The sequence below is a fragment of the Schistocerca gregaria genome, chromosome 3, assembly GCF_023897955.1.
Source record: "Schistocerca gregaria isolate iqSchGreg1 chromosome 3, iqSchGreg1.2, whole genome shotgun sequence".
NCBI lineage: Eukaryota > Metazoa > Arthropoda > Insecta > Orthoptera > Acrididae > Schistocerca > Schistocerca gregaria.
The window spans coordinates 538,432,175-538,449,248 of NC_064922.1; the positions used below are offsets into that span (position 1 = coordinate 538,432,175).

The window sequence follows — 17,074 nt, forward strand, 5'->3', positions numbered from 1 at the left end:
GATACGACATGGCGTCATCTCATCCTTTCTACGCTTCATGGATGGGGCCTTCGGGGCCCTCTGCCGATCTATATCCGCAATTTTCTGTCGTATTGTACCTTCCGCGTGCACGTCGCGGCCTCATATAGTTCCTCCCAAGTCCAGGAGAATGGTGTGCCACAGGGTTCTGTTCTAAGTGTGTGTCTGTTTTTAATAGCCATTAACGGGCGCGCTGCGGCCGTGGGAAATTCTGTCTCCGCTTCGCTGTATGCTGACGACTTCTGCCTTTACTACAGCTCTATTGGCATTGCAGCTGCTGAACGTCAGCTACAGGGCGCAATCCGCAAGGCGCAGTCTTGGGCTGCAGCGCATGTTTTTACGTTTTCGGCAGCCAAGACCTGCGTTATGCATTTCTGCCGGCGACCCACTGTTCACCCGGAGCCGCGGCTTTATCTTGACGGCGAGCTTCTTTCAGTAGTGGAGTCACATAGGTTTTTGGGGATGGTTTTTGATGCCCGGTTGACTTGGCTGCCTCATATTCGGCAGCTTAAACAGGCGTGTTGGCGGCATCTAAACGCTATGCGATGCCTGAGCCACACTGGGTGGGGCGCCGACCGATCTACTCTACTACGGCTTTACCAGGCGTTGATCCAGTCCCGTCTGTACTATGGGAGTCTGGCTTATGGCTCAGCATCCCCATCTGCATTGCGGCTGCTGGACCCAATCCTCCACAGCGGGATACGCCTTGCCACTGGTGCCTTCCGGACCAGCCCTGTGGACAGCATACTTGTGGAGGCAGGTGTCCCTCCACTGCGGTTACGACGCCAACAATTACTGGCTGCTTATTCTGCCCATGTTTTTAGCTCGCCCGGGCATCCAAATTATCGTGTCCTGTTTTCGCAGTCAGTCGTCCGTCTGCCAGAACGTCAGCCCTGGTTGCGTTGTCCGATCGCCGTACGCGTCAAACAGCTTCTCTACGGGCTTGGGCGTTTCCCTGTACCAACTCCTTTCCGGGCCCCTCTGCGTACACCCCCATGGTGTGTGCCACGCCCTTGCCTTCGGCTCGACTTGGCACAGGGCCTGAAGGACTTAGTCCCTCCGGTGGCCTTCCGACGCCGCTTGTATTCCATCCTGGCCACGTATCAGGGCTCTGGCGTTGTCTACACCGACGGTTCGATGGTTGCTGGTCGTGTCGGTTATGCACTAACTCTAGGGGACCATTCTGAACAACGTTCGTTGCCGGCTGGCTGCAGTGTTTACGCTGCTGAGCTGGTCGCCATCTTTCGTGCCCTAGAGTATATCCGCTCCTGCTCAGGTGAGGCCTTAGTTATCTGTAGCAATTCCCTGAGCGGTTCACGAGCTCTTGACCAGTGTTTCCCTCGTGCTCGTCTGGTGATGGATATCCAGGAGTCCCTGCATACTCTTGCCCGTTGCGCCAGATCTGTGGTCTTCGTTTGGACCCCGGGCCATGTTGGGATACCCGGAAATGAAACTGTTGACCGCCTGGCGAAAGAGGCCACTAGTGCACCATCTCTGGAGATTGGGGTCCCGGCGACTGATTTGCGGGCATTATTACGCCGCAAAGTTTTCGATTTATGGGACACTGATTGGTGCAACCTGCCCGTGCCAAACAAACTCCGCCGTATCAAGGAGACGCCTACTGTGTGGCGGTCATCCATGCGAGCCAACCGCAGGGAATCAGTCGTCCTTTGTCGGCTCCGCATTGGCCACGCCCAACTCACGCACAGTTATTTACTGTGTCGTGGGGATCCCCCTCTTTGTCGTTGTGGGGCGTCCTTGACGGTGGTCCATATTCTTTTGGAGTACGCCCTTTTAACTGTGCTCAGGCAGGCTTTTGCGCTGTCTGATACGCGCTCTGCGCTTTTATCTGACGACTCTTCCATAGCTGACATAGTTCTGCGTTTTATTCGGGCATGGGGATTTTATCGCTTAATGTAAGTGTGTGTTTTTGTGTTGATTCTGGCCTATGGCCTACGATTTGTCTGATTTTTTTTTTTTCATGTGTTTCTCGGTGGTTGGCTTTTCCCTTTTTGTTTGTTTGGTCGGCCAACCACCGTCACACTCTGTGTGATTTTAGTTCGTCTTGTCTGGTCTTTGTCTATGTTTCTCTTGTTCTGTGTCGTCTGTCTTATCGTCTGTTGATCGTTTTTATCCTCTGTGGGTGTTTTTAGTATTTGGAAAAAGGGACCGATGACCGTAGCAGTCTGGTCCCTTTAACCCCCACAAACCAACCAACCAACCAAAGATGTTGTTGAGTGACAGATGAGGTATGAGCGGCGGCAACTTGAAATTAGTGGAGGTTGAGGCCTGGTGAGTAACAAGAAGAGAGAATGTATTGAAGGGCAAGTTCCCATCTCTGAAGTTCTGATAGGTTGGTGTCAGTGGTAAGTATCCAGATAACCCAGACGGTATAACATGGTGCCAAGATGTGCTGACCGTGCACCAAGGCATGTTTAGCCACAGGGTGATACTCATTACCAACAAACACTGTCTGCCTGTGTCCGTTCATGCGAATGTTGCTGGTAATTCCCACATAGAAGGCTTCACAGTGTAGACATGTCAGTTGGTAAATCACGTGGGTGCTTTCACACGTGGCTCTGCCTTTGATCGTGTACAACTTCCAGGTTACAGGACTGGAGTAGGTGGTGGTGGGAGGGTGCATGGGACAGGTCTTACACCAGGGGCGGTTACAAGGGTAGGAGCCAGAGGGTAGGGAAGGTGGTTTGGGGATTTCATAGGGATGAACCAAGAGGGTGATTTTGAGGAAGAGAAGGTGGGTCCCACTGTGATGGAGGATGGAACTGTTCCAGGCAGAACTGAACTTTGACTAATATTAATAACTACTGAACAACTGCTTTGCAACAACCTTGGCTGACTTATCTTGGCCTGATTCTGTCCCATATATAGAATTTTGGCAATGCATTCAATTTTTGGTACTATTACAATTAATATTTTATGTAGCTTACAAAGAAAAGAGATTAATAGAAATTATTTCATATGTGTCATCAAGATGAGTGGTTAACATAATAGTATCTTCAGTTAACTGTTTGATGACTTTCATAGTTTTTGTAAGCTAAATATTGTAAAATAAATTTCCTTAACCATTGGTATTACAGGACGTAAGTTTCCATAGTAATTATTTTAATTGTTTACAATAATGCTAAGTCTAATGCCTACTTTGTACCATTCTATACAAATGAAGGCGATCCAGTGTTTACTGAAGACTAGAAATGTTAATTTTGTTTACATAATAATATTGCTTTCTCATGCTATAAGATATGATTGCCACACATTATTCTGTATGTGAGCTATTGTTCCAAGTACAGTTATACAATGATAAGCGTAAGCCTAAAATCAAGACATAATCATAAATATATGTTTACAGAGCAAAATTACATTGTATTGGGAAGTTTATTAACATATCGTGTACTTCAATTGGTTAAGCTTGGTCTGTTACATTACACTATTTACTCATACCATACACACAAGACAGTTTAAACATTACTTTATTACCATTTTCATTTTGGACATACCAGTATGTTAATTTAATTTACATAGACATCTGTTGCATAATCTATTTCAGTTTTAACTTATCCCTGGAGGAAGAAAAAGTGTACAACAGTTTTTTAATTCAGCAAATGTTTAGCATAATAGAATATACTACCCACTGCAAATACTGAATTAGATTGTTGTTTAAAATGTCAATAAAAAGTGTGATGGTTTGGTTCATTACAGGTGAAGCAACATCTGAAGGAACTAGCAGTGTTCAGACTACAGAATCTCAATCTACAGATGAAGTGTCAGCTTCTCATTCTCCTGATTGGCAGGAAAATCCAAACCCGGTATGCATTTTGTTTTCAGATAGCCTTGAGAACTATTTAAAATGATTTAGTTGTGCAGTATTTCATATCTTATTTCTCGTAATTGTTTCTATCATTAATTAGTTATTGAAGTGGTTTTAAATTATTTTAGTGTTTTTAATCTTGTTCTTATTTCAGGAGCAAAATTCACCATTTACCATTGATGTAACAGATGGAAGAAGCTTACCAAATGTCCTGAGGAGAATAAGTAATCTTCTTGCCCTCAAAAGTACAGTTAGTATGATGCTTTTACACACAGAGGAATCTCTCTTTTAGTTTCTTTGCATTTAATATTACATTATGAAATAGGTGTTTGTGATTGTAAAAAGCATCAGTTATGTCTGTGATGTAGTATCCAGAATGGAACTCGAGGAATATTACATTAGTATTGCTTCAACCATTGTCTGATTGAACCTGTTATTATTTTTTTATTGTACCTTTTGGAGAACTTCCAGTTCACTGTAGTAGATGACAATGGTCTTTCAAATTCACCAGTTGTTACTTCTTTGTTAAGGGGATAAAAATGAAAAAGAATGTTATTCTTCGTGTTTGCAACAAACTGGAGTTCTGATGGCATGCTTCTGCATCAAAACTTTGTTTGATGTGTTTTATGTAGAAAATAAATGTGTTGTTCGGAGGCATTTACTGGTGTAACAAACTGGCATGGCACAATCTTGTTAATTTTCCTGTCAGCAGCTCAATGTTTTAACTATATGGTGAGTGATTGCTGTACTGGTCCATTATTTGATCTGTAAATTGTCAGTTCATCGCAGACTATAGTTCTCATATATTTATTTGTACCCACCATGTCTCACTATTCTAAAGAGAGAACAATATTTAATAATAATGGAAAGAAATGAAGGTAGGCAAAATGGACTTAGTTCGCTAAAAGTGAATAGAGACTTGCTCAGGAATGGATCTAATTGAAAATACAAAGAATAGGGAGGATTGAATCTGTAGCAACTATCCACATGCAATTATTTACTCTGTCCACAATGTGACATAGATTACAGAAGTTCATGGTAAGTATATGTGGTTCTACTGTACCCAAAGCTACCAAAATAACTTACTCTCTAATAGTCAATTTGGCTTCCGCAAGGGAAGAAATACCACCAATGCTGTTCTTTCAATTGTGAATGAAGTAATAACAGCCTTTGAAAATAAAAATAAAGCATCACTTCTTTTATGCGATTTAAGTAAGGCATTTGACTGCATTTCTCATGATATCTTACTTGCAAAACTCAAATTCTATGGTGTACAAGACTCTGCATTGGCAGTAATTGAATCATACCTAAACAATAGGAAGCAGTTTGCCTCTGTCGGAAACAAAGACTCACAATTGCTAGATGTTAAGACAGGAGTTCCACAAGGTTCTGTCCTTGGGCCCTTCCTTTTTATAATTGCAGTCAATGATTTACCCCATTGTGTCCCCAATACTGTTATCTGTTATGCTGATGACACAACTTTGCTTGCTCAGCATGAGAACATGTCAGTTCTGGAAGATATTATGCGAGATGGCCTGGAAGCGGCACTAAATTGGTTCTCATCAAATACACTGCTTTGCAATCCTGATAAAAACCAGCAGATTATACTTGGATTGTCAAAAGAGATAGAGGTGAAAGCAGTTAAAATTCTAGGAATTCATGTAGATTCTAAGTTAACGTGGGAAACACACATCAACCATATCTGCACAAAATTGTCTCGAGTTATGTATTTAATGTGGAAACTGAGAAGCCTAGTGACAAAAGAATATTTAAGAGTTATTTATTTTGGACTCTTTCAGTCACATATAGAATATGGACTGCTGATATGGGGACACTCTCTTCACATCACTGAAGTTCTAAAAATTCAGAAGAAAGTGATAAGGGCAATGAGCAATTCTGGTAGATTAGAGCACTGCCGGCCACTGTTTATTCAGCTGAAAATATTAACAGTTATTAATCTTTATATATACACCTCAGCATTGTATGCAAAAAACAATATAGCAGATTTCGAAATGAGAGAAAACATACACCACCATAATACCAGAGGCAAAACAAAATTAGACATACCTAGGCACAGGCTGACAAGAACAGGAAATGCCCATCTAATCAATAGTATAAAAATATTTAATAAACTTCCATTTTCTTCTCGGTCGGCTCACATAAGTAGCTTCAGGAGCAAGCTACTAAAATGGTTACTAATCAATCCTTTTTACAATATAACAGAATTTATGAATATAAAATCAATTGACATTAATTTTTAAGTATCTCATTATGTGATGTCACTGAATGTGTTTATCTTATGTTATGGTGTATGTTAGCATCTATGGGTACTATTTGCAATGTTCATTTAGCTTTAAGATATTATTCAAGGAAAGTGTTATATTATATCCATGTAAATTGCCTATTCCACCTCAGGTGGTCGATGGTGAATAAAGAATATGAATATGAATATGAATATGAATATGAAAAGTGCTAGCTGCATATAGTGTATGGTGTTTGGCTGCTCTGGGGAGACAATTGCACAGTTGCTGCTACTTCCCACTCCAGGAGACCTCAATCTTTTGCTTGCGATACACAGTGAACCCATTCACCACTACTACTACTTCTCAACTAACTTCCAATAAGTCTCACTCACTCCCAGAAGAAGAAAGTATCATATCACTTTTCCTCACCTTTTACACCTGAGTTCGTCATGTTGGGTCATGAATCCATCATGTACTTGAGCATCCCCAGGTGGCTCACAATTCTTTCATGAATTCATATGTGATTCCCACAGGGCCCTTAGCTACTACAACCTTTTCTTCCTTCCCGGGCTGCACTTCTTCTCCGTACCCCTCCCTCCCCATTCTCACTCCTCCCCCACTGCCCCCTCCTTCCCCCTTCTCACGGTTCTTACTATATCGACCTAGCTATCCACCGTGTTTCCTGTATTCCTTGTGGCTTTGTTCCCCATGCCTTTTCTCTTTCACCGTTCCTTTTTGGCATTTTTGGTCCCCCTTTGGAGTTAGATCTCGACTTCTAAATTTTCTCTTTGTAGTGTGAACTATTTGGGAAAGAACTCCCCCTGCCCCCTAGTGTCTACAGTGTGGATTCCTCTACCCCCTTGCTTCCCCTATTCCTTCCCTAACACAGCTCCCCTCTTCCCTGCTAGGTCATCAGCACATGTAGCCAGTCCGTGTGTTGGGGCTCTTATGTACCCATCTGGCTGAGCCCCTGTCAACACAGCTATCACACTTCTGATACCTGAATGATTGCTTCCCCATGGATGCGTAGGAGTGGTGTGGCCATTGTGCCAGATGGCTGTTGCTGTGACTGGGTGATGCCCGTGTGTAGAGCCCCTGATTGGAGTGGGTGATACCAGGGTGGATGCTTTGTGTATGGAATATATCAATCTCCAAAAATCTGATGGTTCTTATATGGCTGTCTCTTCAGTTGGTAATGGATCATTGAATGCTGCTTCTTATGAGCCTTTGACCTTCTCTTCTCTGACTACACCCTGGGAGGAGGGCCAGGCTCTCCAGCCTGGGACAAAACACTTTCCTCGCTACCCGAGTCTGTATTAGGATGGATGGGGACACATTGTGTGCCATGAAACCATTATTTTTTGTGGATAATGTCAAAGACAAGTTTGGTGAAGTGAGGACCCTCAGGAAGATGTGGTCAGGTTCCCTGTTGATCGTTGATCAAAACTTTTTTGCTCTCCAAGTTGCAGCTCTTTGTGCTTGTGATCATCTTGATGAAGCCCCGGTGGCCCTTACACTTCACCAGTCTTTGAATATGGTCTAGGTACTAATTTTTCATAGGGATCTGATCCTTCAAACTGATGAGGTACTCTGGGACAATCTGGAATGACGGGGCATTCATTTTGTTCAGCGTGTGAAAAAATATCGTAAGGGCAGTCGCACCGATACCGGTGCCTTTATTCCGGCTTTTGAGAGAGATACTTTCTCAGAGAAGGTCTAAGTTATGCATTATGAGTGTGATGTGAAGCCATACATCCTAACACTCCTGTGGTGCTTTCAAGGCTTATGTTTCAGCCACATTTTCCTGATGTACGGCAGACTCCTTTTGTGATGACTTGGACACCCACTCCATGAGGGGAGCCCCTGCGTTCTGCCATCCATATGTGTTAATTCTCATGATCATCGCTCTTCATGCTCACCAGATTGCCTGGCTTATAAGAAAGAAAAGGAGAAACAAGACTTTAAGTCCTTGGATTGTTTAACTTGCACTGATGCATGTCAGAGATTTTACTGATTTCACCCTGTGTCGATGACTTCTACTTATGTTTCTGTTACATCCTTACTCCCTCCTCCCACTTCCTTACACCAGTCCCAAAGCCCTCTCCTCTCCCCCTCCCCTGTGATTCCCATGCCCTCCCCTCCATGTGCCTCTCCCCCTCCATGGCTGAAGAAGTGCCCCCCTTCTCCAGCACCCGGGAGAGGTTGGCCTTTCTCCTGGGACACCTTCCCCTGTAGTGGTTGAAGCCGTAGGCCTGCTACCACAACTTGGACATGGTACACACAATCTCTGTTCCCCAAGGTCACCTGTCTCTTTCGATTTCAGATCTTGAAGAAGCCTGGCCTCCCTCTATACCCTGCCCCCCTCAACATATAAAAGAGAAGAATAAGAAGAGGAAATGTAAGTCACAGGACAATGTCCCCCTGGTGCTCTCAGAGGTGCCACCTCCCCTCATGCAACCTGAGTCTAACCTCTTATTTATGGATGTCACCCTGTCCTTGTTGGTGACAGATGGTGAACCAGGTGGCCCAGCTGCCTTCCATTTGGTTACCCACTCTGTGCTTATTCAATGGAACTGTAATGGATACTACCATCACCTCCCAGAGTTGTAATCCCTTATTGCCGTTTACTCGGCATCTTGATTCATTCTCCAGGAATTTCATTTTGTTGATGCTTACTCACCAACCCTTAGTTGGTTCCATGCTTTCTATTGGGACCAGGTCGGCCCTTTGAGGGCTTCTGGTGGTGTCTGTACATTGGTCCATATGGATATTGTTAGTATATAGGTCCCACTTCATACCCCATTGGAAGCAGTGGCTGTTCAAGTCCACTTGGACTCTGCGGTCATGATTTCCAATCTCGAGCTCTCTCCTGACAGGCCACCTACATCTGCTGCCCTAACTCCCTGCCTTCAGCATCTCCCCCATCCCTTCCTCCATTTTGGGATTTTAATACCCATCACCCTTTGTGGGGCAGTGCTTTTCCATCTGGTCGGAGGCTCCTCATTAACCAATTTCTTGCTTTCCATGTCCTGTGCCTTCTTAATGGTGATTCTCCAACTCATTTTAGTGTTGCATATGGCCCTTTCTCTGTCATTGATCATTTGATTGCTGCCCCACCCCCCTCCCCCCTACTTCCTTTCTTACACTGGTCACTACACAGTGATCTCTGTGATAGTGACCACTTCCCATTGATTCTCTCGTTCCCTTCCTGCCTCCCAGTGACCCTGTTGCCACACTAGGCTGCCGGCATTGCTGTCACAACGTCAGACCTTGTTCACCATTGGCCAGTTGTGTTGTGGAGCACAGCCATTACCACCATTACCCACGATTGGCAAGGATCCATTGTCCTTTGACAGCTGCCAACCAGTCAGCCCGACCTGTGTCACCTGCAAGTTACTTAAATGGATGGTGGTTTGTTGGCTCAGTTGGGTCCTTGAATCTCAGGAACTTTTTATCTCTTTGCCAGTGCAGCTTTCAGGAGCGACGGTCTCCGACTGATCATCTGCTTTGATTGGAAACCACAATTCAGCAAGACTTTTCCTCAACACCGCCATCATAGTTTTCTTCAATCTTTGTAAGGCCTATGACCCAGTTTGGCACCATCACATCCTCGTTATGCTCCATGAGCAGGGTCTTACGAAGCCCCTCCCAATTTTCATTTGTCAGTTCCAGTCCCGATCCTTCACAATCCATGTTGGCACTGTTCTTGGCTCTCTGTGGACCCAGGAGAATGGCATTCCACAGGTGTCCTTCGTTTTCTCATTGCTATTAATGGACTTGTGGCCTCTGCCAGACTGTTGGTCACCCCTGCTCTGTATGTGAGTGATTTCTGTATTTGGACTAGCTCCCACGTGGTGCCTATGTGGAATGACAGCTCCAGGATGCAGTCCGGCACGCTTCCACGTGGACATAATCACTCGTTTTTCAATTTTCGCCCCTTAAGTCGAGGGTTGTGTATTTCTGTTGCCATACTACAGTCCCTCCTGATCTGGAGCTCTTGCTCAATGCTGAACATGCTGAACATCTGACATCTGAACATCTGACTGTGGTCCCCCAGTTATATTTTTTGGGTCTTCTTTTTGACAACAAACTTATATGGTCACCCCATATCTGATATCTGAAGGTTGGCTGTTTTTGTAAAGTCAATGTTCTTCACTTCCTTGCCCACACACCTTGGGGCACAGATTGTTCGACCCTTCTCTGCCTTTACTTGACATTAGTTCTGTTTCAGCTGGACTATGGTTGTCAGGTTTATGGATCAGCTGCCACTTCTGCACTGCTCCTTTTGGACCTGCTTCACCATCGTGTTGTCCGTTTAACCACTGGTGTCTTTAGCACCAGCCCTTTCAATAGTCTCCTGGTTGACGCTGGCATCCTACCCCTTTTGATTTGTCTGTCCCAGCTCCTGATTTGCTTTGCATTCATTATCCCTTCTTTCTCTGCTCACCCCTCCTATACTATTCTTTTCACAGCGTCAGGCTGTTGTCCAACCACTACCCACTCTCGGATGAGTTCATCTCACCATTGAGACTTCCATCTCTCTTCTTTGTCCTCTTCCCCACATTCCCTTCTAACTCCCCCCCCCCCCCCCCCCTCTGTTGGTTAGTTCCTTGGCCGTGGATTGTGATGGATCTCTTCTGGGTTCAGAAAGCCTCCATCGCTCTAGTGGTTTGCTCCGTTGTTTTTTCTGGATGCACTTAATGTGGGTTTCAGGATGCCATTTTTTTTATACCCATGCCTCAAAATCTGCCGATTTTATGATATGCTTTCACGTCTTCTGTTAGTATGGAACACAGTCTCTTGCCTGCCATGTGTTAGTACTGTGGAATTGATGCCCACTTATCCCACCACTCTATGGTTTCTGCCTCCATGACCTTCTTGTTGATCTAGATGATGCTGCTTATTCCGGTGGTATACTGGCCATGAGTGGTAATGAACTTGCTAATCATTTGGCTGTGGGGAGGAGCGGCCATTTGTCTCCCATTCTCCATGACCACTGTGGGGGCAAATTTGTGGGCTGACTCTCGGGAGGCTACCCCCCATCTAATAAAATTCGCATCATCAAGGAGACTCTCCCCCTCTTGTGACCTCCTTCCCACTGCCTCTCTAAGTGAGAATCTACCATCCTCTGCCATCTTTGTGTTATCCACACTGGACTGACCCACGGCTTTTACTCAGCAGTGAGCTACCCCTTGCTTGCCCTACCCCCCCACCCCCTCCCCACTCCTTTTGTAGTTATGTGGATCCCCTCACAGTGATCCATATTTTGCTGAATGAACCTTTGCACTAAATATGCCCTCTCACCTTCCTTGTCTCAGCACTGTTCAGTCCCCTCCCCCAAGTCAGCCAACCAATGCTGTCTCAGGTGTTAGTGGATGACCCTCGTGCGGTTACATCTGTCCTCGGTTTTCTTCATGAAAGTCATTTGTATTTTCAGATATAAGTCCTTGAATTTGCCTCTGGAGTTTGAATCCCTCAGTTAGCGCAAGTGTTGGTATGGAGGCCTTGACCTTGCCTCCACACCAGCCAGGTTCTCCCATCCTTTTCCCTATATTTTATCTGGTCTGTTGTGCTGTTTTGTTTTCCCTTTTCTTGTGTCTTCTTCCCCTTGTGTTGTCCCCATTGTACTGTGATAATGGTATGGTGTGGGTGTCAGGATGGGTTGGTGGCAGTGCTGATTTCACACAGCACATAGCGTATCTGGAGCACCCCTGCTCTCCCGGTTTCTACCCAACCTCCTCCTGTGGCTTCCTCCTCCTGCTGCACTGACATCCTTTTTCCCTCTTTGTTTGCATGTTATCCCTTTCTCTCGACTGGACTGGACTTTGCTGTTTGTGTTGTTCTTCCCTTGATTTCTGCAATGACCTTGCTGACTGGTCTCCTCCTCCGTATTGAGCAATCAGCCATGTATTTGAGCAAAATCACTTCCATTTGGCCCCTGTTGATAATAGGGAATGCCAATGGTATCGTTTGTGCATGCCATGGGTTCTATCTGCAAATAAAATATACAGCACAAGAAACAAAGTCATGATTCCTCCTAGTTATTCAGGTTATGTACTATTGATTATTGTGTCTACAAAATGTTTTCAGTGATCATATGCTTTGTTTTACATTGCTTTGTGACTTAACCAAAAGAATACTTCAACTCTTTTACTTGTTTCAACATGGAAGTTCAAATGATTAATAACAATAACAACAAAAGTGATTGCATTACTGACTTGAGAGAGAGACCATAGATCATTGAGTCACTCTGGACTGATATTCTGAAACTATTTGTTATTTGCCCTGTTAATATATTTACTTTTGTTTGTTTATAATCTTTAAGAAGCAAATCAATCCATTCATTTGATAATCCTCTATTTGTCAACCTTCGTTAGTCACTGTCCTCACCCATCCAGCCTCCTCCCTGTTCCCATTCTAGCACTACACAGCCGTCATTTCACCACCACACCCAGTCTTCTAATTTCTTTTATTTATCTCCTTTCCGCTACTTACCCTTTCCTCCCTCCGCACCTTCTCTCCTGCCCTCCGTCTAAATTGCAACACATCACTGTCCGCCACTCCCACCATACTATCCCTCCCCCTCCCCGCCCCAACCTCCTTACCCCCACCCAGTCGCCACTCCCATCATGCACTGGTGCTGCTGTTCGCAGTGTGGTCTCAGCTCTCCTAGACTGCAGATGTGTGTGCAAGTTGCATTTGTGTGTGTGTGTGTGTGTGTGTGTGTGTGTGTGTGTGTGTGTGTGTGTGTGTGTTTGTTTGAGTGCGTGCATGTGCACGCACTGTGTATGTGTGTCTGCTGCTGACAAAGGCCTTAATGGCCGAAAGCTTTAATTGTGTGAATCTTATTGTGCCTATCGTGACTCAGCATCTCTGCTATATGGTGAGTAGCAGCTTTCCTTCTCTGGTATTGTTACAGTCCTCTACTTCTGTAACTTTCAAGCATAGTAAGAAGAGGAGTATTGGTGACAATCTCAAATGTTTTGTTTTAGGTCAGAAAATATTCCTACTGCCTTTCTCTTCTTCTCCTCCTCCTTCTTCTCCTCCTCCTCCTCCTCCTCCTCCTCCTCCTCCTCCTTGAGAATAGTTGACATTCAGTTCTTGTTTATTGAGTTACCTAGGTTTTTTGACCCATTAATTTTTCCAGTACTCTATACATACATAAGTATATTCTCATGGTACATATCTCTCAAGAATTTTTAAAATTGCTAACACCTTTGAGGTTAGTAACACTTACATAAAGATGCTTCACTGTAAAGAGTTCTTACAGAGCTAAGTACTGTGAAACCCTGCTCATTATCACATTAACCACTGTTCAGTGTGTATCCTTTAGTTATTAACAGCCTTTAGTGTTTCCTTCATGTTATCCTGACCATTACTGCTTTTGCTGTTCACATTGGTTATAGTGAAAAGTCTGCACCATCATCTGAGCACACTGTAAGTCTTAATATTCAGTCCATATGTATGGCAAAATTGGTGGTGGATTTCTGCTGGAGTTTGCTTCTGGCAGTGCAGAAACCTAATAACTGCACAAAGACCGAGCGAGGTGGCGCAGTGGTTAGCACACTGGACTCGCATTCGGGAGGACGATGGTTCAATCCCATCTCCAACCATCCTGATTTAGGTTTTCCGTGATTTCCCTAAATCGTTTCAGGCAAATGCCGGGATGGTTCCTTTGAAAGGGCACGGCCGATTTCCTTCCCAATCCTTCCCTAACCCGAGCTTGCGCTCCGTCTCTAATGACCTCGTTGTCGACGGGACGTTAAACACTTACCACCACCTAACTGCACAAAGCTTGCTGTTTATGGGAGATAGTATTATTACTATTATCTTCTTCTGGCTCTCTGAAATAATTTCTGCCATAGCAACACTGAAATGGCTCCACGTTATTGTCTCATACCCCCCTCTACTACCCCTCATACACATCTGTTCTGACTACTCATCCCATCTTGGGAAGCAACAGGAACTTACGTTCCACAAGACCCTTGTGTTAAATTTTTAGCTGTCCCACTAAAGTAACACTGAATATGTATAATTTTTTTTTAATTTGAATTTTTTACAGTTTTTTCATTGGTTTTCCTGATTTTTCACATTTTCCATTGTTATGATGCACACTATTTGTTTTATATTAAAAACAAAGATTCCAAGACTTACCAAGCGGGAAAACGCCGGCAGACAGGCACAAGAACAAAACACACACACAGAATTACTAGCTTTCGCAACCGATGGTTGCTTCTTCAGGAAGGAGAGGGAAAGACGAAAGGATGTGGGTTTTAAGGGAGAGGGTAAGGAGTCATTCCAATCCCGGGAGCGGAAAGACTTCCCTTAGGGGGAAGAAAAGGACAGGTGTACGTGCGGATGGATATGTGTGCGTGTGTGTGTGTGTGCGCGAGTGTACACCTGTCCTTTTTTTCCCCCTAAGGGAAGTCTTTCCGCTCCCAGGATTGGAATGACTCCTTACCCTCTCCCTTAAAACCCACATCCTTTCGTCTTTCCCTCTCCTTCCTGAAGAAGCAACCATCGGTTGCGAAAGCTAGTAATTCTGTGTGTGTGTTTGTGTGTTTTGTTCTTGTGCCTGTCTGCCGGTGTTTTCCCGCTTGGTAATTCTTGGAATCTTTGTTTTTAATATATTTTTCCCATGTGGAAGTTTCTTTCTATTTTATTTACACTATTTGTTTTACTTTATTTGTGGAATTTTTTGGTATCTATCAATATTATGCATTAGTTTTGCCAGTCAAATGAGCTATTGTAAGATTGTATTCATAGATATCCTTTAGTGGGTTTGAACAGTATTATGAAATGGGTTGATTACTCGTCACAGTAGAGATGATTGTTGAGTTGCAGACAAGAAAAGGGAAAAAAAAAAAAAAAAACCACACACACACACATGCATTCACATCTCTCACACACATAACAGCTATTTCTGGACATTCCAGTAATTTCACCGTGCCTGTATCCAGTTGAGCGTGTCATCTTTATTGTGAGTAGCAATCTGTCCTTTTCATAAAACTGTTGCTCTTCCAACCTTAACTTTCCTTTGTTTTAGTGGGTATGCACATTTGTCATTTTCTTCCAGATCTGTTGCGTTACTTTCTCTTTATAGCAGGAAGTTCTGCAGTAGTTTGCTTCATATCCTGACAAAAATCTCTCTCTGACTGCTGGCATATTGATATTTTAGAGTTCTTCTTTAACAGTAATGGCTAGTATTTGAATCTTACTGTTTCTGAACACTTTATTGTATTATTTTTCAAACCATTTAAATTCTTCTTTATAATCTCACATTTTGTTGAACTTATGTTGTTTATGTAACATTCTTTTTTTTTCTAAAGTACTTCAGACATTTTTATGGAATTTGATACACTGAGTCTGTTATTAAATTTAATTTCAGAATTCTTTATGTTGAGATCTCAAAATCATCTACACTTCTGCATGGTGATGTTTACTATCTTTGTGAATTCTAACCCTCCTTAGTGACTACAGCTACACCCTCATAGTGCCTATCAGTTCTACTGTAATAGTGTGCCAAATGAGAATAAGAAGAGAAATTTATTTCGTGAATTGTCAATGGTATTTAAAATGTAAACTTACAGGATATTCTGATGTCTAACTCTTAATCATTATGTATACATTGATGAGCCAAAACATTACGACCAACTGCTTAGTGGCATGGTAGTTCACCTTTGAAATGCAATACAGCAGCAATTCCATGTGTGATAGATTTGGAAAGTCCTTGGTAGATTTGGCATGAATTGCCTGTGCCCAGGTTGTGCAATTCCTGCAAATTACAGGCTGGTGGTTTATGGCCATGGAGCTGTTGCCTGACAGCATCCCATGTGTGTTGCATTTGATTCAGATCAGACAAATTTGGTAGCTAAGACATCAACATGAGTTCCCTATCATGTTCTTCAAACCACTGTAGTGTGATTGTGGCCTTGTGACATGGACGATTACTCAACTGAAACATGCTATAACCGTCATGGAAGACATAGGCATGAAGGGATGTGTTAGGTTCTCAGTAATGTCCAAGTAGTTCACTGCCATCTTTGTGCCTTTGGTTACTATTGTAGGTTCCATGGAAGCACAGCTACCTGTCTCTGATAGCATAATATTGCCCCCAATGGCCCATGTCCATGATATGATGTGCTTTTTGAGCAGTTGTTTACCTGTATGATGGTGTACCCAGACATGATGACCAACCTTTTGTAACAAGAAATGTGTTTAATCCGACTAGGCAACACTTTTTCATTCATCCATGGTTCAGTTTCAATGATCCTGTAGACACTGCAGTAATTGATGAAGTCATTGGGTTGTCTACTGCGAAGCTCCATATTCAACAATGCTGAATGGTGAGCTCAGAAACACTTATGACTACTCCAGCACTGTACTTTGTCCTCAAAGCTGCTACAGAGCAGGCAAGTTTCTGACATCCACATTCTGTGCTGAGCCATGGATGTCCAACACCTAGTTGCCTAATTGTGGTTTTGCCATTCTTAAACCACTTCCATTAATTCTCATGACAGTGGCATGTGAACAGGTTACCAGCTTTGCTCTTTCCAAATGTTTGTTCTAGGGCATTGCTGACTACGACAGTCTGCCATTTGTCAAAGTAGTTTACGTCAGTGGATTTCCCCATCGACTGCTCGAATTGCCACTAAAATGATTCCCACCACTACACCACTTTTCACTTACCATACCAGGTCACATGCCTGCTCTGTTATCAGATGGCATTCAGTCCTATGGTAGGCAGTGCTCATAATCTCTCTCTCTCTCTCTCTCTCTCTCTCTCTCTCTCTCTCTCTGACACAAACAAACACACACACACACACACACACACACACACACACACACACACACACACACACACATTCTGATGTGATGCACATTGTAGCTGTTGGTTGGAGAATAAAATATTTAGTTCTTCTGTGGTAGCTTCAGTAAACTTATTTCTCACTAGAAAAGTGTATTGACTTATCATGAGAAAAGGTTG

At 43.6% G+C, this 17,074-nt stretch overlaps 1 protein-coding gene across 2 annotated transcripts in view; it reads left to right on the forward strand.

Moving 5' to 3' along the window:
* Window positions 1-17,074, forward strand: part of LOC126354444 (1-phosphatidylinositol 3-phosphate 5-kinase-like) — a 294,219-nt gene that overhangs the window by 32,202 nt on the left and 244,943 nt on the right. For both annotated transcript variants that reach the window (XM_050004130.1, XM_050004131.1), the window contains exons 2-3: window positions 3,736-3,842; window positions 3,999-4,094. In XM_050004130.1, coding sequence (XP_049860087.1) covers window positions 3,736-3,842; window positions 3,999-4,094 — 203 coding nt within the window. The remainder of the gene's footprint in view (window positions 1-3,735; window positions 3,843-3,998; window positions 4,095-17,074) is intronic.